This window comes from Mirounga leonina, unplaced genomic scaffold (genome assembly GCF_011800145.1).
Source record: "Mirounga leonina isolate KUSES-001 unplaced genomic scaffold, KU_Mleo_1.0 Mir_127, whole genome shotgun sequence".
Taxonomy (NCBI): Eukaryota; Metazoa; Chordata; class Mammalia; order Carnivora; family Phocidae; genus Mirounga; species Mirounga leonina.
The window spans coordinates 58,885,235-58,911,067 of NW_023270316.1; the positions used below are offsets into that span (position 1 = coordinate 58,885,235).

The 25,833-nt window shown below is 40.4% G+C and overlaps 1 protein-coding gene across 3 annotated transcripts in view; it reads right to left on the reverse strand.

Moving 5' to 3' along the window:
* Positions 1-25,833, reverse strand: part of RCBTB1 (RCC1 and BTB domain containing protein 1) — a 49,915-nt gene continuing 24,082 nt past the window's right edge. For all 3 annotated transcript variants that reach the window (XM_035003432.1, XM_035003431.1, XM_035003433.1), the window contains 9 exons: positions 23,700-23,866; positions 20,386-20,544; positions 16,804-16,911; positions 16,279-16,421; positions 14,904-15,094; positions 10,897-11,023; positions 8,837-8,988; positions 8,190-8,320; positions 1-2,332 (listed from right to left, as the gene is read on the reverse strand). In XM_035003432.1, the coding sequence (XP_034859323.1) occupies positions 2,192-2,332; positions 8,190-8,320; positions 8,837-8,988; positions 10,897-11,023; positions 14,904-15,094; positions 16,279-16,421; positions 16,804-16,911; positions 20,386-20,544; positions 23,700-23,866 (1,319 nt within the window). In that variant the 3' untranslated portion in view covers positions 1-2,191. The remainder of the gene's footprint in view (positions 2,333-8,189; positions 8,321-8,836; positions 8,989-10,896; positions 11,024-14,903; positions 15,095-16,278; positions 16,422-16,803; positions 16,912-20,385; positions 20,545-23,699; positions 23,867-25,833) is intronic.

Consider the following 25,833-nt stretch of genomic DNA (forward strand, 5'->3'; position numbering starts at 1 on the left):
TATGTCTTAACAGATTATTTATTAATATGTCATTCTAAACATTACATAAATACAGCCTATACACTGGAGTATCAAACATTGTTCCAGTAAGAAGTTCAAGAGGACACTGAGGGCTATCTTAAGAAATATGAATACTTTGGCTTTCATTATTACATCAGATGAAAAACACAATTCAAAAAACAGTTTTCATTTCCTGCTACGATTAACAATAAAACCAAGTAGAAAAATAAGAGTGTATTAAAAAAAAGATACTCAAGTACTTTTCAAAGAACTCATTCCCCTTTTCTTCACTACATACATACTCATACAAATTACTCAGTAATCTACTATGAGAAGTGGTTCTTCACCTATATAAGGAACCTCAGTAAATATCTGTTGAGCGAATGAACAATCTATGGAAATGAATCTACTACTTTAATGGTTTTTGTTTGTTTGTTTGTTTTTTTCAAGTAAGAGCAATAGTAAACATACTGAAGTTCTTGTTTGTCCAGATCATAAGCCTATGGAACAGTGATTGTTACAAACACTACCCATCATAGCTAATAATCAAATTAATGTGCATTTATCAACCTACTAAGAAAAATTCTATCATGTTGCAGAACTAATTCTAATGTAATACTTGATTGGGCTTCAATCACCTGCGACATGGTCAAGAAAAGGGAACTGGGACTGCTAGGTTTGTAATTATCTCACTTATCAATGAACTCCTATCTTTGAGCCCTCACTCCCACCCAACCCCCTCCCCCACACTTCGAAACATTGCTAGAAATAGCAGCTGCAGCGTATCTTTACCCTCTTGTTAATTTGGCTCTGAAAATGTATTCAGGCTCCAAGTTCAGATGAGGGAACTTCCAAGCAGGAAAGAGTTCACTAGGGAGCGCCCACAAATGGAAATGAGTCCATGGCCAGAGCAGAACAAAGCTTTGTTCTTACAGCAAGCTCAATGGACACACGTGATAAAACCCAAAGCTGAACACTCACTCTTCCTCCCAAAGTCACATTTCATAAGCAGACCAAAACAAAACAAAAAAACAAAAACAAACTGAAAAGACCCTTTTATAAGTAGGATCTTTTCAGGAAAACCATAATTTTGATCCTTTTTTGAAGTTAAATTGTGCTAAATATTATACCTAACACAATTAAAAGATGAAAGCTGCTGAGGTTACAAATAAGCAAATTTGTGATGCTTGGCCTAGATAAAAGCTAAAACAAATTCCAAGAAGTCCTGCCAGAAAGGTGGTTTTAAGAACCGCTTCTCTGAGTCAGATGTAGCAAATCTGATGATCTAGCAGCCGTAATTTAGGAAGGCAAGAGTATACTGAGTATGTCATTACTCTCCTCTTATGATGAGCAATTACAGGGGGAAGTGGTGGGGGAGCAATTTAAACTTCACTTCTCAGACTTTGTCTTAATGAAATAAAACACTGTTGGATAGTAGTGGAGATTCTAATTTATAAAATATTGACCTTTGTCCAAATAAAGTTTCTTTCATGATCAACTTTTCACAGGTGGTCCTAAATTACTACTTTATGTGCTTAAGTCTGAAGAGAAATCTTGGCTAAACCTAGAAGTTTATCTTTACATAATCATCATCTCAATAGGTTTAACTCATATTAAACTGATACTACTTTGATACACTATGAAGTTAAAAAAGGTCCTCAGTAGTGCAAACACAAAAGCCTCAAACTATCCTAACTACGTCTTCACAGTATGGCTAGTGAACTAGCAACTAATGCATCATTTCAACAAGCCCCAAAGTCAGCATCTTTAATTCATGGTGGGGCCTCTCTATCCCACAATTCACAAACTGTCCCAAATTCCTGGTGTCAAAGGGTTGTCAATATGTGAACCAGGAGAACTACCACAGACTTCCCCTTTCCAAGTTCAAAAGTTCCTCTAATCAAAAACAAAACAAAAAAACAAAGAAACAATCAGCTAAACTTTCACCCCTTTACAATGTTCCAGCCAAATTAAGGTTACATTTAAAATGTACATATCTGGAAACAAGAGTTGTTCAAAATCATCCTTCATATATTCCTACACAGAGAATAGTGTCTCAGATGTGGGGGGAAAAAAAAACACCAAAAAACCTGATGGGTTTTTTACCTGCAAAATTACATCACCCGCAGAGCACAAAGGACGCATCATCGCCCGTGCCCGGAGCACTCACAAAACCCAGCAGCCTTGGGCTTCAGTTCTTAAAGGCTCCACATTTACTGGCTTTAGCAATGAATTCCTTTAGCAGAGGGCCATCCATTTGCCAAAATGCTGCAGTCTGTGTAACTTCTGTCAAATGATTGATGCAAAACTTAAAGCAGAATTCTTCTAAATCCTGGACACACACAACAAAAATAAAAACAAGAAGAGGCCTTTTTTTATTAACTTTGATCGAATTACTTCTATCCAAACCCCTCATCCCAAATCTTTACCCTCCCCTAGAAAAGACATTTGAGGCCAGAAACCTCAAACTAAGCAAACAAGTGACCATAGATAGGTATGAGAAAAGCACACACTATTGAGTCAAAACACTGTGAAAGCAACAATTTCACTACCTCAAGTCTGACTCTTCAAAACACACACCCATTCACACAGCCTATGGGGGGTAAGCTTCTACAAGGCTACCACACAGTCTAGTCACATGCAGACTTTGTCTGGAGAAGCTGAAAGCATACACCTGAAGCTGATACAATATTGTCTGTCAATTATTCTGCAATAATAATTAAAAACAAAGCCGAAAGCAACTTCAGTCCATCATACGTTTTATCACAGTCAAGAAGTCCGAGAAAAGAATTAAGATTTAGCTTAAGGAAGATTTTAAGAAACAGAAAAGTGATAAAGAGATGTCCCCACGAGACACATTAAAAAGGAAAAAAATTCCAAGCACCTTAAATCCACTGCTGTGCTCTCCTAGACAAAATGCCTTCATTCTTAAAGCCACAAGAAATAATACACTACAACTCCCACCAAACTAATTTCTCATTCTCAGTCCATCCAGAGAAGAATATTCAGAGACTGGAGTTTTCAGTCAGACAAATGAAGTCATCAGCTACCGACACTCAGAAGCAAAGTGATATACACAAGTGGTAAACCAGAACAACTTAAAAATCTGTTTCCGCCAATGCCAATACAGCCTTTTCATCCCCAGCAAAACCGCTACTATGTTTGTTCCTTTAAACACTGAAACATATATTTATTAAATCACTTAGGTACTGGAATGTATACAAAGTCTAAATATGTAACAGCAAATCACACTGAAAGCTCTTATCACAAATACCTTGATTTTTTAACTTTGCCAGCTACACCGAAGGTCAGTACTCAGGGTTCTACCAAACCAGGAACTTAACATTTAAACTGCAGCGTCTTGGTCTCATGTTTCCAAGCCACTGTGAAATGAGAAATTTTAGGCAGGGTGGGGGAGGGCCCACACAAACACAGAGACACATCCCTTTCTACTCTCTCTGTGCAGACCCCTGCAAGCAAATACTTCCTTCTTCTAAGGGTCCCTCTGTCCTTAGCTGAATGAGGTTCCCTTCCAGTCGTATCACTGGTAAGGGATAAACCACATCTAATGTGTATCAGTCAGCTGCTGCCAGAGTTTTGTTTTCTAGATAATTCACAATGCATTTAAAATATAGGCACAATCTTTGCATCAAACTTTTTTAGTAAGAGAGTCTCCGTGGGCTGAAGTACCGCTGAACGTTCTGTGTATTATAAGAAACTAAAATGTTAAACTATATAAAACATTCACTCACGTTACTATTAAAGAAAAAGCCCTCTCCTGGTATTACAACCCAGTGATTAAGAAACAGCTTTAGAAACTGAATTATATTCTACAAGGAGATCAAAGTCATTTCAATCTTATTTATCAAAAACAGAAAACTAGTTTTTCTACACATACTTTAGGAAGAAATAACCAGTCATAAGCACAGAAAGTTTCTTCAAACCATGCAATGTAGCAGATGAGGATCTTTAAATATTAACTTTTAATTACATAATTTCAAATTCAAACAAAACTCACTAAATTCTGGCCTTGTAAAACCTTATCACTTCCATGTCTACAAATCTGGAATTCAAGCTCTTTAGAGTACATGTGAAAAAGTGAGTTTATCCAGTTTACTAATTATACAGAGATTATCTTGGGTATAAACTTGAAGAACTTTTTACGTAGTACAGGTATACAAAGGGTGCCTCTGATTACAAATCACTTCATACATTTATGAAAATGGCTCTATCAAACTGCCTTCCCTTCCCCTCCAACTAGTCTGAATTGGTGAGATATCTCAGTATTCAAAAAATGTTCTGCAGTTTCCAACCGTTTAATAACTGAATCTTGCTTAAGGCAGATCTATGGAAAAGGAAGCAGTGAATGCACTTGGAAAGAGAGAAACTGTTTGCAAGTTCAGTTGCACGAACCAGAGTGGCCCAGCCAAGCAATTCTCTTAGTAGCCAATGCCCTGAGCCAGGTTGCCTTTGCTTTGATATGTAAATGATAACTATTTTCCTGATAATTCTTAGATATTTGAAGAAGCTACATGATCTGTTCCTTATTCTGCAATGATCACATCTTCAATACCCAGAAAAGAAAGTGCAACTAATCTTACCCAACTAATAAGTTAACTATAACAGGACTGCTGGGCTTTATACAAAACATTTCCAAGAAAACAAGAAGGATCACCAGACCAGTAGATGAAAAAAGTTCATAACAGATTGAAAGCATCTTCTTAAAGCCCATGGAATACAGAAGTGGGAGAGGGTGCAAGATCAGGGGCTTTAAAACAATATTCTTGGTATTTTAGAAACTATAAATCCCTTATTTATGACATTTTGTGGTGAAATTATTCTAAAGCGGGTCTGAGGCAAATCAGGTGAAATATCAGATTTGTTGTAATTAGCAAGGAAGCTCAAAATAAATTGCTACTCTGAAATAATTTATAAATTCCGAAAATAACTTGTTTTTCCCTTCCACAGATTTTCTTTAGTAACAAAGTAAAACAGAGACAATTGATGGTCTTAATATCCACATTTTTAAAAATGCCACTGCAGCCTAAATGAACTTCTTAACCAGTCCTAAATCCCCAAAAGCTAAAATAACTGAATGCTAAGAATTCTATCGAAGACCACTTGGCCAGGGTGAGACAGGCTCCTATGTGTCTGTGTCAACCAGCCCCCACTTGAGACACATCCCAGATGGCAAGACTGTGAACCACACCTCCTCTGTCCAAACTTGTTAAAGTAGTAACAAAACCCCAAAACTGTAAAGTTTAGAATTTATAATATATATCAGGTACAAAATATGCCAGATCAAAGCAGTCTTTGGTTTGGTTTTTTAGAATGTACTTAAAATGTCTTGCTACCTAGGACAAAATAAAGAAAGGTGCTTTGTCTTACTAACTAAAAAATATTTTATAGTCTACTGATCATGGAAAACTTTTCAATTTCAGAAAGAAGAAAAAAATGCTGACCATCAGGCTTTAGCACAAACTTTCAAAACCAATATCCCAAGCCAATTTTGGAATTAGATTCCCGACCTTATATTTATGGCTTCCCACCAACAGCAAAATGTTAGGATCTACGTTACTCAGCAAGTAGAATTTTCTGGAAAGCACTCTACTCTGGTTCCCAACAACTTCTCCTAATGTTCAAATATACACAGAAAACAAAAATTTCCTGAAAACAGTATAAATAGAAACATTTCAAACTTGTGTGATGAGCTATAGAACTATCTTGACACAGTGCTTCATTCACGTTTTCTCCCTTGATGGCAATGTTCACTTGGGTTTGTACTGAAGGAATACTTAAGTGCTCCCCTGCCAAGTCGTTCCTCAGTTAAAACTTGCAGAAAGTCGGACAACGCACTCGTAACACAAGGGCTCCACAAGCAGCTTACTTGGGGAAAAAAAAAAAAAATCTTCCTTAACTACTGAGTCAATATATTTTTGTTGCTTTTTTGTGTGTGTGTATATTTGCTTCGAAATTACCTTGTCAAAGGGGGTAGAAAGGAACCTCAAGAACTTATATAAAAGAGAAAGAATGTGAGAAGCATGTAGTCTCCATCTTCCTAGCATTTGAACCACAGAATGAAGGAAAAGTCATCTGGTCTCCCTAAGCGGAGCTTCTGAAAGTCAGTCCATTTTTTGGTAGTTAATTTCCAATCTGACTTAATAGAAGCTTCCCATCAACTAATAAATAGAGTGGGTTTTATTTTTATATTCTAAACACTTCATTTATTTACTTACTACATTCTATAGCATTAAGGAAATACAGTGTAAAAGTACATTAGTCAATTACAGAACTCGTATAAGAAACTAAAAAAAAAAATAGCTTAGAAAGAAGGTGATTCTTCCTCCTTTTGTCTTCTATTTTCTAATTTTTCTACATTGAATGTATAATATTTGTGGGGTTGGGCCTTGTTTTTTTTGTTGTTTTTTTTCATTTTTAAAAAGCACACCCTTGTGGTGAGGTATTTCAAATTCATTTAACTCAACATACACTCTTGCATGCCAAATCAAATGACCATACTGTGACAGACTCAAGGGAATCACATATATTTTTCAGTCTCAAGGAAGGGACAGAATTTCATGTGTCTATATTTTATACGAGGAAAATGAAAACCAGTATTAAAAAAAAAAAAAATGACCACCTGGCATGGGTAGAAGTGGCACGAGGTTTTTTTCTGTGACTTTTTGGGTAAGTTTTAGCTTAGTGAGAAAGAAATTTCCAGCACCTAGACCTGAGATGTTTGCCTCTGCCCCGATAGTTCTAACTGGTTTTAGTCAGCAGTATCCTAATCCCAGGAATAGGGAACTCATTAGCAGTGAAGAGGAGCAGGGAGAGACACAGAGCAGATGTTAAAAGTCAATTAACGGACGGAACAGGCATCAACCGATTTAAAATTATATCACTGGGTAGAATGCAACCTTAAAGAAATAGCACTTCTAATAAAGAAGTTTATGGTGTCACAGAAAAGGTAAAAAAAAAAAAAAAAAAAATCTATACTTCCATTTCCTATTAGACATAATTTATTAATCATCACTCCATCTGTTGCCAGGCCACATAGAGAAAGTCAGCTTTTTGACCTTATTAAATATTTATAATCATAATCTCAAATAAAAATAGGATACATTTTGAAAATATAAGACATAATGTTCCACTTTGATCCCTAAGTGTGATAAAGATGAAGTCTGTCTTCCACCACACCAAGGCCACAATTACAGATCTCCGGGGGTGTTCGGTAAATCCCAATACCAGGTCCTCTGCCTTGTCAAATGATGACAAAGTACCTCCAGAATGGACTAATTGTGTCACTAAAGGTGCATGCCTTAGCTGGACATCTCGAACTCTGAGGCTACTGCTCTCTACCTTTTATTCTCTATACATTTATAAAACCAACCAGAGCAGCCTTAAGTTCACTAATTATCCTGAATGCGTCCTTCAGGTGGTACCACATGCATTCAGTTCAACAAACATTTATTATCCAGTGCCTACCATGTGCCAGGCACTACAGGGTACAGAGATGAATAAGAAAGTTTCTGCTTATGAGCAGCTGACCATCTGATGACACTGTGGTTCTTAACTTCAAGAAAATACACGAAACACAAAATTTCAGACTCCCCAAAGCCCATTCATTCATAGATCCTCTAGAGATCCATAAATCCTAGATTAAGAATTCAATCCAGTGCAAAACCAACCGTTCACAACCAAACACACAAACAAAAAGGAGCCCAGACCAAGTTCTTCACACATGAATGAGTTATAATTAGACAAAGATAGAATTTCGGAGCATACACAGATATGAATCATACAGCATCCTTGGCTTACAACAGGATAGAGTTAGGGAGATGGCAAAGTGGGTCTTGAAAAAAATATATAAGCTGACCTTGAGTAACACCCGAAACTACAAATGGCATCAATCCAACTGGGTAGGACACTTTCTATTCCAACCCGCAGTACAGCTGCTTGGACCTCAGGTTCTTTTCTTAGTTAAAAATGAAGGTAGAACAACCACCATTTTTGAAACTATGAACACAGTAAACAAGCAAGGCCAGCTTTCATTTTTTTAGGGATCAGTCAGTTCACGGATTCCCTAAATAAAAGTGAAATTACTCTTGTTCCTTGTCTCACGCAAGAAAAGTGGGGGGCAGGCCATGAGGAGTTGGAGGGGGTGGTTTCTGTTCGTTATTTTATGTTACCTCTGCATCATATCTGACTGCAGCAGAGAATAGCGAAAAGGCATTCTCCACAGTAATTCCGCGCTTAATAATGTGCTGACAAAGCTTTCTCAGTCGGTTTTCACAGTAAGACGTGGCCAAGTCCAAAAGACCTAAAAGCAAGAAGTATGGAAGGTTTAATCATATTTCCCATAATTTATAAACATAAATATTTTATTTTGGTGCAAAGAGTTATGTAGATAAATCAACAGAAGTTTCTTAGTGAGTAATACTCTAAATTTTATTAAATAAATCCTCTTCTTCACTCCCTACATCCCCCATCCCAAAACAGACCTCTCCTACACTCACTTTATACATCTTCTTCTACAGTAAAAAGGAAGGGGAATAAATAGAATTCCCCCCTCATTTTATTTCCAAGATGATATATTAAATGCATTAGCAATGTATATGTGCTTCAGTATTAACAGAATGAAAATAAATCCACAGTCATAAACTTGTGACCACAATTATTAACCATAATAACTATATAACACTATTTGTCAAGACATTTACTTCAAATATTGTCTAAAAACCAATCAACTTGACACTCTGTACACGTCAGTGCTCTAAGACCATGACGAGAGAGTTCCGTGACCGCGTGGCTTGGCCCGTCCGGTGGGCTCACGTACCTATAGCATCTTCAGGCGGCAGGTCCACTGTGTCTGTGTAGAGGTACTGGAGAAAGGCACGGTACACTGGATACGAAAACTGGTCTATTTCTATCACCTCCTTCATATCCTCATTCCAGTAAGACTGGAACATGGACCGAAAGTGCTCACACCTAAACAGAACACAGAAAGTTACCTAAGGAAGTTGCCACAGTCAGGTAAATATTACAGGTCTCCTTAACTACTCCATCCTTGGGCCCACACGCACCAGGATCATGGATCTTCAGCTAGCATGGGCTTTCACATTCACCTTTTGCATATTTTCACTTTCAGTTTTTGATTAGGATCTATCAAATATTAAGAATTATAAATAGAGCCTAGAAGTACCTAGCACCTCCAGCGTTCCACAGTCTCCATTTGACAGTCCTCATTCAGATCAAGTATTCTGCTCACTTGTTTTTCTCAAACAGTGTTGTACAGAAATGCATTTTAAACAATGAAATTAAAAGAAATTCAGAAATGAGAGTTCAAATCTTTGACTATATATCAGCATCATTCCAAATAATTTATTTGGTTTTTAATTTTCATGTAATCTGCATATTCTTAAAATGGCTTTAAATGCTAACTGGGTTACATTTAGGCTAATTATTATCCCATTACCTTACATGATAATTTTCCTTTTTTTCTGACACATCTTCAAAAACAGCCATCAGTCCTATTTTGTTCCTCTGCTTTGACCTGCTCCGTTTCCAATCTTCCCAAGCCTGTTACCAACTTACTTACAAAACACATTCACCAGGAGAGTCACAGATTTCAAAAAAAAAAAAACAAAAAACACCGAAGTGGGTCTTTTTATGTTGTATTTGCATGTAAAAAGCCACCTATATGAGGAACTGATTTCTAAATACTGGTTTTTCTTAAGTATGTAATACACGTCAGTTTTAAAACGTCATCTTTTCAAATCCTTTTAAAATGAAATACGGTGTAAATAAACATAGAATATTTTCAAAATCCATTCACAACTAAAAATGGTTCCATCTACGTAAGACATTACTTCATCTGAGAAGTAAAAAGAAATAGTTGTTTAGGCAAGGAATGACAAATTAAACAGGACAAATGAAAGGAATAGACTGACTGACCACAGGTTCACAGAAAGGAACATTTCCAGTTCACCTTTTATTAACTTTGGTTCAGATATTTACTCTCTCAGTAATGACTAACATATGGCTTTTTGGTTCCCTTAAAAAGTATTATTTTGTGAAAAGGTTTTCAACTAAATCTCAAAAGGGACTTGTAAATGGCCAGTTTAACTCTCAATGGTCTCCCTTCATGTGCCTCTCTCTCAGTAATGGCAGCCTCAGGGAGCAAGAGTTCAAACCATTATTAATAAATACCACCCTGCCATCTACTCTATCTAAAGAACATTCCTTTAATTGGAAATTAGATGTCCCTCAGGGCCAGAGGTCCATCATTCCTGACCATGAGAGTTTTCTGCTTGGGGAAAAAGGAATCTTTATGTGTAAAAGAGGACATACACATTTTTCACTAACAATCTTTTGTATTTTTTTAAGCGTGTAAATAAATTTGTCGATGGAAATAAATATTCACAAGATCCTCATTTAAAACACAATATAAACTGGGCACCTGGGTGGCTCAGTCAGTTAAGCGTCAGACTCTTGATTTTGGCTCAGGGTGGTGGGATGAAGCCCCCGCCATCACCCAGGGTGGAGCCAGTTTGGGATTCTCTCTCCCTCTTCCTCTGCCCCTCCTCCCACCCCTGGCTCAGAGCACACGTTCTCTCTCTCTCTAAAAAAAAGAAAAAAACAACAAACACAATATAGACAAATATTTACGCTACCACATTATGCCTTTTCAAAAAGGCACATGGGTGCACACTCATACACACATGCAAAACTCTTCAATAATGCATGGATCCCATTCATAAAAATATTAAGTTGTACCATTTCTCTCTACTGCCAAGGCTGTTCCTTATCAGTCCCCATTTTGTGGACTAACAAAGACATGGAGACTGCAAAAAAGAAAGTAAGGTTACTGATGTCTCTAAGCTTATGCAAAAATACCTGATTTTCAAAACAGCTTTATGGACATGGATGTATTTCCCATCGATTCGAAACTTCAGATCAGCAGTTTCTGGACTATCAAATTCTTTCTTCAGTGATTCGGCAACTGTTAAAAAGTCTTCATGCTCTGAAGGCAACAAACACATTATTAATACAAAAAGCTCAGGAAATGTGGTAGAGATAGGAAAGACTTCAAAAAGATAACCATTAGCATGACAGGTAATTCCATCAGATTTTTTTCAAGAGTTCATGCCTTATTTGACAAATCAATTTCACTGTATCAAGATTAAGTATCTTGAGTCTAGAAACTACCAAAAATAAGTAGTTGGAAAGGCCACTTACCAGTCTTACATACTAAGCTAGACATTTTAAAATATATATATATATATATTTTTTTAAAGATTTTATTTATTTATTTGACAGAGAGAGACACAGCGAGAGAGGGAACATAAGCAGGGGGAGCGGGAGAGGGAGACGCAGGCTTCCCACCGAGCAAGGAGCCCGATGTGGGGCTCGATCCCAGGACCCTGGGATCATGACCTGAGCTGAAGGCAGACGCTTAACAACTGAGCCACCCAGGCGGCGCTTTTTTTTTTTTTTAATTTTTTAATATTTTCTTTTATTTTATTATGTTATGTTAGTCACCATTCAGTACATCATTAGTTTTTGATGTAGTGTTCCATGATTCATTGTTTGCCTATAACTCTCAGTGCTCCACGCAATATGTGCCCTCCTTAATACCCATCACCGGGCTAACCCATCCTCCCACCCCCCTCCCCTCTAAAACCCTCAGTTTGTTTCTCAGAGTCCATAGTCTCTCATGGTTCGATTTCCCCACCTTCTCTTTATTTTGTTTTATTTTTTAAAAGATTTTATTTATTTGACAGACAGAGAGAGCACGCAAGCAAGGGGAGTGAGAGAGGGAGAAGCAGGCTTCCCGCTGAGCAGGGAGCCTGATGTGGGACTTGATCCCAGGACCCTGGGATCATGACCTGAGCCGAAGGCAGATGCTTAACGACTGAGCCACCCAGGCGCCCAAAATATATATTTTTTAAAAGAAGAAAAAGCTATAGGCAGTCCACGATTATATAACTACTTACTTAAAACTTTCGTGGTTCTCTTCGGGGACTAAGAATTTATCAATTTTCCTACTTCGGGGGAAGTTTCAAGGGGCTGGTAGATTCAACTGAAGTTGTGTCAAGAGATAAATTTACCAGTGAAGTAATGCCATGCGGTCATGTTCTTACACAAAGAAGCCCTCCTTCCTAGGTATGTGGAATCTCAACATCCCTCTTACTCCTAAAGATCAATGTACAAACAATAATCCTCACCTGCTATCTAAAAACAGAGCAAACCAACTTAGTAGCCATTACACTCAAAGGGAACAGTTTTACAAAAAGCTGGTCACGCTGCCCGGTAAGAACGGCTGGAATGATTATTTGTAAGTCGAACTGTGTCCTCACGAGAAAAAGTAAAGGCACTTGTACAATTCGGTAACACTTTCCTGCGCTGTATATGCACAGGTAGAAGGCAAACAGGAAAACAAAAACAATCCCAGAGATCACTGGCAATGCGCGCAGGTGCTGGTAACACAGGCCCCTAGGATGAGAGGGGAGCTGTGTCTCTCGGTAGCCTGCTGCTCTTGGAGGAGGACATCTGCCAAACCGAGGCTGAAACTTAATAAAGAAGCTTACCCAGGAGCTCTACTATCAGAATCTCCCAAGGAAATGGCATTTGCCCAAGCCCTCCCCCAGGCTCCCGCAATGCAGAGCTTTCCTTGGCTATGGAGGAGAGTGGACGATCTCGCAAAAATCAGGCTTTCCCTGACCCTATAACCTGGATCCCTGGCAAATAAAAGAAAGGAAATGACTAAGATGGGCACGGAGTCCAGGGATGGAGACTGCTCGCCCCCGCCCCATTCACAAAATAGCTTCGTACCAGTGCCCCTACTTCTGCATCCGTCCTAAGGCCTCAAGAACCCTCTTCCGCCTCTTGGTTTCTGGCAACAAGTACAATACCTCCTTTCAGGGAAGAAATATTCTTCAGAGGTGTTTTTTAACCATCTGACTTTCTTTCTAATGCTCACCTGAGATGGTAAACTGGGAGAAAAAAACTTTTCTGACTTTCAGTGGGTAGATGGGAAAGAAGTCATCTAGGAGATATACTGAATGATCTTATCTCTTCCAAACTTAGCATTAAAAAATGTTACAACTTTTGTTTTGAAAAGGATGTCTTTTCAGGATTAGGATTTCGAGAGGCAAGTACCTGGAGAAGCTTTCTGTAAACAGGTCCTGGTTAAGTAGCACATGGGGTTCTGAAGATGTACACAGTGCTTGGCTGTGCAGGCAATACATATGCATGATTATGGCCAAACAGTCCCATTCTGTAAACTAATTTTTTTCAAATCACAACATTCACTGCAAAAAAATATGTTGGTGCACCTGGGTAGCTTAGTCAGTTAAGTGTCCAGCTCTTGACGTCAGCTCAGGTCATGACCTCAGGGTTGTGAGATCGAGGCCCACATCAGCTCCGTGCTGGGCGTGGAGCCTGCTTGAGATTCTCTCTCTCTCTCTCTCTCTCTCTCTCTCTCTCTCTCCCTCTCCCTCTGCCCTTCCCCACCCTCCACACATTCTCTTAAAAAAAAATATGTATATATTGTATTATTGTTAAAGAACCTGGAAATGTTCAACTTATTTCGCTTTAAATTGAGCAGCAGCTTAACTCTTCCTAAACATACTCTTGCTCCCATGACCATAAAGACTGGTCATCTGATGATGAGACGGCCACGGCTAGCTGTCTGACACACCTGAGCATGACACGTATGACAAGACTGGCTTTTCATATCAATTGCTAAAGCAACCCAAACCCCATAGTTGACAGGAGCGACATTAATTTTCAAGCACAGGGCCACCCTGGCCCACTTATTCCCTCTGCATATAAAGAACTTAGAAGAAATACATCAGCAAAAAGGGCAGAAATGAACAAGAAATAAAAGAAAAAGAGATTAAACCCATCTTGTTGATGGCTACTCAGCTTTATGACACCTTACCATTTTCCATCAATGGACTCTTAAGACAATATTCAGAAAAGGGACAGATTACATAACCAAAGATCACCCTAAATTACACTACCCTCTAAAATACCCTGGTTTTTATGCCCTTCTGAAATAAAAATATTTGAGATGTGTTGAAAGAAAAAGAGAGAAAGAAAGTGGAATTAACACGTCACCCTAAAAATTACAAGATTTTCATTTTTTAAGCGCATTTTTGCTTCATACTGAATTATGTAATAAATTTAGTATGACAAAAGCACTTAAAAACAGGTGACTCAAACAAATATTTGTACACAAATGTTTATAAAAGCACTATGCGTAACAGTCAGAGGTGGAATCCACCCAAATATCCATCAACAGACGCACAGAAAAACAAACTGGCCTGTACTCACAACGGAATTTCATTCAGCCATACAATGAAGCACTGTGCCTCAGAAACATCAAGTCAAAGAAGCTACGCCCAAAAGGTCACACATCGAACGATTCCATTTATAGGAAGTGTCCAAAATAGGGAAATCCCTAGAAACTAAAGTAAAGGTGTGACAGCCAGGGATGGGGGAAGGGAGGATGGGGAGTGACCGCACGACAGGTACAGGGGTTTCCCTCAGGGAGACGAAAATGTTTCAGAACTTGGATATACATGGCAGGTGCACAACACTGAGGACATACTGAATGCCTCTGAATCGTACACTTTCGAATGGTTAACTTCGTGGACGGAAATCTCACCTCAATTAAGATGAAAGCACTGCAGGGGAGAAAACAGTAAGTAGTATTTTAAAACCTATGAATAAATTTTACTATGCAAATCTATTCTGAGGAAAGGAATTACAGCTACTGGAGAATAAAACGTTCTAGAACCTGACAGAGCCCACAGCCAGCACTACAGAAAGAGAAAGGGAGTGGTCAGTTGCTGGTACCGCTCCTCCTGGGCAGAAGGAGCCCTGAGCGTGCTCACCCACGGACAGGAGGCGCCACGAGACGGCCGGCGTGGCAAAGCAGGCGAACACGTCGTCGGTGCCGGAGAAGTGGGTGAGGTGGGGCAGGATCACCGACTGGCCCCGGCACTGGCCCCACATGTACACGTGCCCGCCCTGGGTCTTGGCTGCCGACGTGTGTGCCGAGTGGCAGGCCGCGATCTCTACGACCCTGAAAAGTTTTAAGAAAAATGTATGTCATTTCTTTTTTTTTTTTAAAGATTTTATTTATTTATTTGTGAGAGAGAGCACATGAGAGGGGGGAGGGTCAGAGGGAGAAGCAGACTCCCCGCCGAGCAGGGAGCCCGATGCGGGACTCGATCCCGGGACTCCAGGATCATGACCTGAGCTGAAGGCAGTCGCTTAACCGACTGAGCCACCCAGGCGCCCTATGTCATTTCTTTATCACAGAAGCCGACAGCACACCACACAAGGTAGATAAAGGGGTCATGCTTACAACACCACAAAAAACAGCCCAAGATTGAGGGATATTAGTTATCCAGGTCATAAGAACAAAACCAAAAGATCACAACAAGAGTATTGTGTTTTTCCCTTGCTTGCTGCCCCACTTCTTATCCTAAAGTCATTGTGAATTAGGATAAATAACACAACCTGTTGAGGACAATTTGGAAAAAGGGACTAGAAACCAAAGTAGATGAGGAAAGCGGACTGAGGCAAAATGTACTGACGTTTCTGGGCGGGGCTTAGACAGTAGCCAAAAAAAGAGTGTCTTCAATATGCCATTTCCGTGATACAACTTTTTCTCTCACCCCCTAAATAAGCACCTGCCTCGGGGTAATGGACTCTGAACATCCTAATCCAAACGGACATCAAGCCAAACGTGCATTTCTCAGTATGCTACTTAGGCAAGGTCCTACAATCAGAAGTCAACCCTCTAAAACTTAGTAAGGACTCACAATTTGGCCGAACAAACAAAGCATCTATTCCAGTAACACACATTAAATCAAATCAATATCTAAACAGATAGTGTCCTTTTAAGAGATTTTACCTACTGAGAAGTTGTTTTAGTTGGCTCAAAGGAAAAGTCAGTACTATACTCTGAATTTCTACCTGGCGACAGGCCCTATTTTACTTCCCTACTAGATGGGCCACAAGAAGGCAGTAAGACTTACACCAAGATGCATTAATGCCTATCAATCACAGGAGGCTATTTTAGAAAGCTGCATAAGAATCCTATCAACTTCACGTTCCCTCTAGCTGCTACTCAAACTCTTGTTCAAAAGGACAGTGTTGAGAAACAGAAGAGTTACAAAAGCCAAACCCCATAGCTCAGCACACACGGCCCCAAGTCCAAAACCACACACACAAGCCCGAGACACGGTCCAGCCCAGTTACCTTTCTTTCTCCACCATGATGTGGGCGGGGCTTAGCAGGTTATTTTTATTGCCAGTTCCCAGCTGCCCGTACGTGTTAGCCCCCCAGGCATAGAGCAGGCCCTCATCTGTTAGTGCTAGAGTGTGTGCATAGCCGCAGACAATCTGCAAGGAAACGTAAATGGTTACCATCAACAGGAAAACAGGAAGGGCAGCAGAAGCATCTACTTGAAGATCCCAGCAAGCTTCTGCAGAATGCCAATTCATCATCACGTATGGACTGACATTCTCGGAACACTGAAAAAGCATTAGAAAAGTCCAACACTGAGACTGCTAGATTTTTCCAGTATCTTTTTTTCTACTTGTCAAGACTGCTGTGTCACCACCATGGTGTTCCTTCTCATCATGGGACTTCAGGGAAGATGAAACTGCAAATGTGGAGGATGAAGGCACACAGTATGGTTTGAAAAGACGTCCCAACGAGTACATCCCCCGTGTTTCTCCAAGCCGGCGGGGAGCCGCAGCGGAGCCCAGGCTGCGCACGTACCTGGTTCACGCACACGCTGTGCAAAGCCGCCACTCGCACAGGGGTCAGCTGGTTGCCGTTGTTTCCCAAGCCTAGCTGACCGTTGCCATTGTAACCCCAGCCGTACACCTTAGGGAGACAAAGGGAGAGAACCGGCTTTGAAAACCGTTTTAAGACGCCAGATAGAAAAATGCAGTCCAGGGGCGCCTGAGTGGCTCAGTCGGTTAAGCGGCTGCCTTCAGCTCGGGTCATGATCCCAGGGTCCTGGGATGGAGCCCCGTGTCGGGCTCCCTGCTCAGCGGGGAGCCTGCTTCTCCCTCTCCCTCTGTCTGCCGCTCTGCCTACTTGTGCTCTCTATCTGTTAAATAAATAAATAAAATTCTTTAAAAAAAAAAAAAAAAGAAAAAGAAAAATGCAGTCCACCGAAACAAACCAAGTACTTTTCCACCTCCCACACCCATGTTCTACTCTGTGATCCCACAGATATTCTGGGGGTGGGGATGACAGAATTTGGCACGAGTTCCTACCCATAACTTAGTGTGGATAGCCCTGGGGCAAGGCATTTGTCCTCGTTTTATACATGAGGAAGCTAATGCTCATTAACAATTATGAAGCACCTCTTAAATGTCAGGACATGATAAAAGGTACTAGGAAACTAGAAACTAGAAGTTTTGGGTCACAGTTTAACAGGAGAGATGGACACTTGCAAACGTTTTGCAGTTAGGTGGCGAGTGCCACTCTAAAGATACAATCAAGGCACTACAAGAGCAGAGAAGAGAAAGGACTTAGCTACAGGAAGCTAGTTTAGGAAAGACTTCCAGAAAGCAGATGTGAGCAGAGACAAATGGAAGTGAACGTATTCCAGGGAGAGGGCACAGAATGTTCTGGAAGCAGGTTCTCAACACGAGCAGGCGGGCCTGGCAGGACACATCCAGCACAGTGGCAGGGCGAAAGACCAGAAGGAAAAGCAAAGGCCAAGGGGATGACCAAATGTGCCAAAACACATACTAGGGAATGTAAAAAGCATCTATGGGCCTTCCACTGAAGTATTTCACACATCTCGGAAAGATCGTGCTGGCTGCACATAAAGGGGACAGGACTATGTAAGACTAGAGGCGGGACAGCCATTCAGGAGATACATGTGTCTCTCATCAGCACACAGATGAATTCTGCTGAGGGTCTAAACTATGGGACCCAGAAAGAAGTGGGACCCAGAGAGAAGGAATGGACAGGAAAGAGGCTAAGAAGACGTAAGAATGTGTGACCCCTTCGCTCTCTGGAGAGCGGAGTCACCAGCTGAAAGCAGCAGAGCTGGAGAGAGGTTTGCCAGCAGGGGTAAAGATTTAGAACGGCAAGTGTGGGACACAGGAGAAAGCACTGACCAGGAACAGACTACAGGTCTGGTCAAATGAGAAACCTGAAATGCCTGGTGGCACCATGACAATGCAAGGCAAACAGATGAATGGGGCTTTTCAGGGCAATGTGACAGAGGGGGAAGGGGGGCAGAGAATTTAGGGTACTAGCAAGAGATGGTTAAAAGCATTTTGCATATCATAAGGCAACAGGTTTTAACTTTCTGCAGAAAGATTTGGCTATAGCTATCAAAAATTTTAATGGCACACCCTCTGACCCAGATATCTTATTCCCGTGAACTTATTCTACAGAATACTTACAGAAGTGTACAGAGATACACAGTAACACAGGAAGTCAGTGCTACAATGTTTATAACAGCAAAAATTTAGAAACATTTGAAATTTCCATTAGTAGAGTTCTGGGTGTGGGTCATCCAATTCGGAAATCTAAGCAGCCATTATAAGGGAAAGCAGCTATAAATGGTCTGATAATAGATTCAGGTAAACATTTGTGCTGTTAGCAGGAAAGCTGCAGAATAGCAGATAAAATAATAATCCCATTTTTTATAAAAGATAATTACATTCACCCACACAGAATTTTTTATAGGAAAAAGTCCAAAAAGATATACCTCAAACTATTAACAAGACTGGAGAAAAGGTACTCACTTTTTACTTTATGTGTTTCATCTCCTTTCATTTGTGAAAATAACCACATAAGAATAATTTTTAAATTAAATTTATTTTTAAAAATAAAGGTAAAGTAAAGAATACTGAGATGGAGGATGTCCAATGACTATCCCAAGAAATTCTGAAATCATCCAAGATGACATCAGGATTGGTTCAAAAAATAAGTTAACACTTCTGGGGAACATGGCATGAGGAAGAGACTCATCAAATCACTGTGTTATACACCTGAAACTAATGTAAAATTGTGCGTCGACTGTACTTCAACTGAAAAAACAAAACAAAACAGGAAACAAGCTCATATATACAGAGAACAAGATTGGTGGTTTCCAGAGGCAGGGGGCTGGAGAGCGTGGGCAAAATGGGTAAGGGGGACCAAAAGGTACAAACTTACAGTTATAAAATGTCATGGGGATGTAATGTACAGCATGGTGACGACAGTTAATAATACTGTACTGCATATCTGAAAGTTGCTGAGAGAATAATCTTAAAAGTTCTCATCATAAGAAAAAAACTATACGGTGACAGATATTAAGTAGACTTACTTTGGTGATCTTTATATACAAACATTGAATCATTTCATTGTACACCTGAAACTAACATAATGTATGCCAATTATGCCTCAATAAAAATAATCTAAAAAAAATAAGTTAACATAGGTGAGTATTCAGAAAACTCTAAAGCGCTCTAGCACTGCAATGCATAACTCACACGTCTGTATCCAAACACATATCTTTGTGGGGCGCCTGGGTGGCTCAGTTGGTTAAGCACCTGCCTTCGGCTCAGGTCATGATCTTGAGGTCTTGGGACTGAGCCCCATGTCAGGCTCTCTGCTCAGCAGGGAGTCTGCTTCACCCTCTCCCTCTGCCCCTCCCGTGCTCATGCTCTCACAAGCTCTCTCTCTCTCAAATGAATAAAATCTTTTAAAAAATCACTTCAAAGACATATCTTTGTACAATTTTTCTTCACTAAGACATTCATAGATTGGTAACAGGTCTATTTAAGTAGAAGTTACAACCAAAATAATCGTATAGAAATGACCATCAGCTCAAAGGTAACCATGGTAAAGGGTCACTAAAAGTTGAATTTTTGTAAAAGTAGCCAACAACAAGTAGGACAAGAAATTCAGCTTCTCTAAGTTGCTTCCTCCTGTGAACAAACTCCAGGTGCAGGGGGAGTGGCATCAGTCGCTGCTTACAAACATCAGCTAACTTTAAAGAGTGCACATTTGATTTTTTCATTGGATGAAACAGGTGGTATCAAACTCTTCATTACATTAAATCACATATACCTATGGACATTAGACTATTTGGATCTCACAAAAAAAATAAAATATCCTTACTTGCAGATAAATCCTGGAATTTAAAAATTCATACTGAGGAGCAAACACCCTCCAGATATTCTCTCAATCAGTAACCAGTTAACTTACCAACAAAACTATCAAAACAAGGCACTTTTCCTTCCATGATCTCATACATGCTCCTCATGAAGAAAATGATATTTCACTGAGAGAGGATGTGAGGATGGCGGGGGGGGGGGGGGGGGGGGCGGTGCAGAGAGAGCTCACCTCACCATTGTCCAGAACAGCCATGGATGAGGTCTGACCACAAGCAATGCCAACCACCCTCTTAATATGTAAACAGTTTGTAACTTTTCGAGGAGTTGGCTGATTTGTTGTAGATCCTGATCCCACCTGGCCACAGTTGTTATAGCCCCACGCAAATACCTACACAAGGGAAAAAGAATGAATTAGTAGTAATAGGGTAAAAATTCGAGCTCTAACACACGTTAATAATCATAAAGTAAAAATATATCCACTTACTGAATATTTACAATGTGCTACATGGCTCTAATGTATCATCAGAGCTTTCCAGGCACTAACTTCTTTAATTTTCATAGTAATCCTGTACGGTGACCCTGGGGTAGATCTTATTATCACCCACATTTTATATACAGAAATGGAAACAGAGACGTAGGTGGCTTACTTGAGGTTCCACACCAGTAAGCAGTAAACGTGGACTGTGAACCCAAGGAGTGTAGCTGTGCTCTTAACCACTGCACTACACTGCCTCCGTCAGTATGACGGCCGAATGTGGTTTTTGAATCTGGCATCAATAGGAAATAAGGCATATACCACAGAAGTAGCAGGGATAGGAAAAATCTGCTTAACTCTTTGGGCACAGATTTTTTTTTTTTTTCCCCTTCATGGAAAGCTTTCAAAGCCATACAATGCTCCTCCTGTCTCACTAATCGCCAATACCGAATATTACATAACCTTTCCTGATGACTCACGACCATCACGATTATAATCATCGATCACAGTTACAGGTCGTAACACAGTAAGCCTCACAAGTACCAGTCCCTACAGAAACGATACCAGGTTGTTAGGCTATTCTTGGTACTGTTTTCTTTGTGTTCTCATTTGCTGGCTGTCAGCTCCAAGGAGCTCCCCTCCTCAAATGCATCCTGTGCACTTTTGGCCTATGATTTGCCATAACGTGAAAACCAGATCTCTAAAGAGACACAAATAAATCTCTAAGCTAGTTAAAATCTGGTAACAAAGATGAAAAACAAAACAAAAAAATCACTTCAAGTTAATTACCAACTAAGCCTATCAAACAAGTGTGTGACCAGAGAGAAGAATTAGGGGAGGGTGGACGCTGGCAGCCAGGGAAAGAACGTCCTTCAACACCGGGAGAATTCTAAGGACCCCCACCCCTTTCACTTGCCCACAGGCGGTGGTCCTCCCACACCCTGAGGTCTGGCCTCCATAATTCTCTCCTCTGTCAGCACTTCCTATCTCAGCTCACATGTCTGATGCCGCCCAAGGCAACAATAGCAAAACCCATGGCTGGTGCTTTACAAGAATATGCACCGGAGGTTCATTTCACAGGTACAAAAGAAATAACCTGCAACACTTCCTGAGAGTGGGTTCACAGGAAATATCTAGTATAATAAAGCAAATATTTAGCACAATTATCCAAAGCAGCATATGCTTACAGTTAAAGTAAACCAGGAATCCAGGCTACAAATTAGGGAATTCCAATTTTAACAATCATTCTTCTGGCACTTCTTCTCAAGTATCCCAAGCTCCCTTGCAATGCAGCTGCCTTTTATTTAAAAATGAGGACTGGGGTTCCAATAATCAAAAAGAGACTAGCAAACCATGGATTCAGGGCATAAGACCTGGGTGGTAGGCCTAGCCCCAGCACATCCCAGCCATGAAACCTTGATCTCCCTCAGCTTCTCTGGTTTCTTCACCCATAACCTGCCCCACATAATAAAATCACTGTTAACACCAATGAGGGATTTTAAACAGAACAGAATGATCTGTGTTTTAGAAATCACAGGGAGTAGGGGCGCGCCTGGGTGGTGCAGTCGGATGGGCGTCTGAACCTTGGCTTCAGCTTGGATCGTGATCTCAGAGTCATGAGATTGAGCCCCACATTGGGCTCCTTGCTTGGTGTTGAGTGTGCTTGAGATTCTCTTTCCTCCCTCTGCCCTCTTACTCATGCTCTAAAATAAATAAATAAATCTAAAAAAAAAAAAAATCACAGGGGGCAGAGAGGTAACACTTAACAGGTAGACCAATTAAAAAGCTATGGAATAGCCCCGCATCGGGCTCCCTGCTCGGCGGGGAGCCTGCTTCTCCCTCTCCCACTCCCCCTGCTTGTGTTCCCTCTCTCGCTGTGTCTCTCTCTGTTGAATAAATAAATAAAATCTTTAAAAAAAAAAAAAAAGCTATGGAATAAAAAAGACCAGGGCAATAGCCCAGGCAGATAGCAAGGTCTGACCTAAGGTTACAGAGATGAAGAGAAACAAAATGAGATAACAGATTGGAAGATAAAATCAGTAAGATGAGGAAACTTTAAGATAAGCATGGCACTTGGGGGTGAACAAGTGGTACAGTAGCTACTGGTATGTTGGTAAAGTTATTTTCTATGACATCATTACATTTACTGAAAAACAAAACAGACCTTAATGGATGGGGTAGTTAAAAAAAAAACTAAAGTACAGAACACGGTCAAACACATCTGATTTATAGTCTTAGCAAAGAGCAGGAGACTCAACTGCCTTTAGGCTAAAGTCTACTGTCATCAAAAGAGTGGTCCTGATCACATAGGTTATGTTAGAAAAAGAGTGTGTTCCCACATGCTTTTAGTTGTGCACACAGGGCTACAATGTTTACACTATCCCAGATATAAATATGGTCATTATTTTATTTTTTTAAAAGGCACTTGCACAATAGCCAAAAGGTGCTAACAATCCAAATATCCATCAACAGATAAATGAACAAAATATGGCATATACATACACAGAGATTATTCAGCCTTAAAAAGGACAGAAATTCTGACACATGCTCCAACATGGACGAACCTTGACAACATTATGCTCAGTGAAATAAGGCAGTCATAACAGGATGTACACTGCATGATTCCACTCATATGAGCATATAGGAGCATGTGAGAGTAGTCAAACTCATGGAGACAGAACGGTGGTCACCTGGGGCTGGGAGGGAGATAGAGTTACTGTTTGGTAGGTACAGTTTCAGCTCTGCAAGATAAAGAGAGTTCTGCAGATGAATGGTGATGATGGTTGCATAACAATGTGAATATACTTAATGTCACTGAACTGACATTCAATAGATCCCATGGATATAAAAATATATATGCCTATTTTATACATATAAAATTTGCCATCCTAACCCATTTTAAGTGGTTAAAGAGACCATGGCAACAGTCCAGGCATGTGATAAAATGGTTGCAGAAAGTGGTTCTCACACATCCTGAGGTTTGGCTTCCAAAATGACTAGGACAGCAATTTTGTATTATGTGTGTTTTACCACAGTTTAAAAATAAAGAATAAAAGCAGGGTACTTACCTCTCCATCAGCTGCCAGAGCCATTGAATGATGTGAGCCACAAGCTACTTCAACCACTTGCTTGATCAAGAGATTGGTACAGACTTGGATGGGAGCAATGCCTTGGTTGGTCGTCCCATTCCCAAGCTGGCTATATCCATTGTGGCCCCAGGCATAAACAACTCCATCTATACAAGAAGGCCACAGACAAAGAATCAATTCCGAGAAGGAATGGTAACCCCTGTACTTTCTTCCCCGGACTTTGCACAACTTATTCTCCAACCTTAATTTCTTTCACACTGCCTCTTCTTCCCAATAAAGTGGTTACTGATGAAGGGTAAGGGAAAGAGGGACAGATGAGGTAATGAGATAGAAAAATGTAAAATCATTCAAGAAAGGACTTGACACTAACATAGAAAGAAGACCAGCTTTATGGTCAGAACTCAGTTTGTATATACTAAATTAGACAGTCCGAACACACTGATTCATCTCAGTAGTTTCTGTGTCAGGTACCAAGCAAAAGGCAAAAGACGTAAGAAAGCTCAGCACTAGTCTTTACTATCATTTTACCAAATACCAAGTCTCAGGGAACCGCTGAGGTGTGTGTGTCTATGTGTGTGTGTGAGAGTCCTCACAAAGTACAGAGGAAAGAAGTATACTACTTGCAAGAGGAAAGAGACTTTTGGTATATGCTACGTACAAAACTGCAAGAGCGTCCCTCAAGCAGACTATTACTGGCATAAAATCTGGCTCAATTTTTCTCTAATGACTTTATCTTTTTGGGACTCTGATAGAGGTAACTTCTGTTTTCCTCTCTAGAAGTACCACTGTTTCGTGCATTTCCTCCTACGGCACGCCTGTGTGTCAAGAGCAGAGACCTCCAAGTTATACACTCTTCTCATGTCTTTCCCCAGTAATAAAACATCCTGCCCTATTAAGGACAATCTAGACCTGGACACAATGATATCCAACAGCAACACGAGAAATCCCAGTGTTACTAGCAGGCTGCTGACTCGCTGCAATGGTCCCCAAGTAACCAGAGGAAAGGTACTCATAATTAAGTAGGTTTCTGATTATCTAATCTTGTGCTTCTCACAAGAGGTTGTCCCTATTACAGAGATTATGACAGAAACCATAAATGGAAAATTTCATCCTAAAAAGGATGAGGCTACAGACTGAAAAAGTGTGACACCTAAAAAAAAGGAAAAAATTAAATATTAGGAAAAAAATACTTACAATTTATATTACTAAGAGATAATATCTCTAATATAAAAAGAGCTCCTAAAAATACAAAGAAAAAGACCGAGAACCCTCTAGAAATATGAACTGATGGTTCACAATGAAAGAAATGTAAATGACTCTTAACCATATGAAAAGATGCCCTCACTCTTAAGAAGAAAAATGCAAATTCAGAAGCGGGGACTCCCACCCACCAAGGCTACTACCTAGCTGCTACCATTGCCAGAAGCCTGCCATGTTAGTAACAAAGACTAATAAAGACTAATGCAGAGTCCCCGCTACAGCATCACCCTTTAAAGAGACCAACTAGCTATTTGGTAATAGCTGACTATTACCAAGCTGACCCCAATGGACCCTTTCCATCCTGGAAGGAGCAGCCATTCATACTAACAGAAATCAACATATAATCAGGGTATGGGTTTCCTGCCCACAGGGCCTCAGCTAGCACAGCTATATGAGGGCTTACAGAGCATTTAATCCACAGAGTATCTGATCCCACAAAACATCTCATCAGACCAAGGCAGCCACTTTATAGCAAAAGAGGCGTGGCAGTGCTCACATGACCACGGGGCTCCTGGCCCTGTCTCATGTATGCAACATGCAGAAGATGCCACTGGACACAGCGATGACAAGCCGGCTGAAGGTACAGCTGAGGTATCGGCCTGGAGCTGAGACCAGGGGAGGACGGGATGCTAAGCTCCGAGGTACAGATTCGGAATCAGTGACCACCAGATGGTGCTGTGTCCCTAAGAGGTAGGATACGGGGGTCCAGGAACCAGAGTGGCTTATATGAGGGACCCTACTGACCATGACTCCCAGTGACCGACTTGCAGAATCTGTGCTTCCTGTCCCTGAAATTATAGGTTCTGTAGGTTTAGAAGTCCTGGTTCCCTAAGTGGAACACTTGCACTAACGG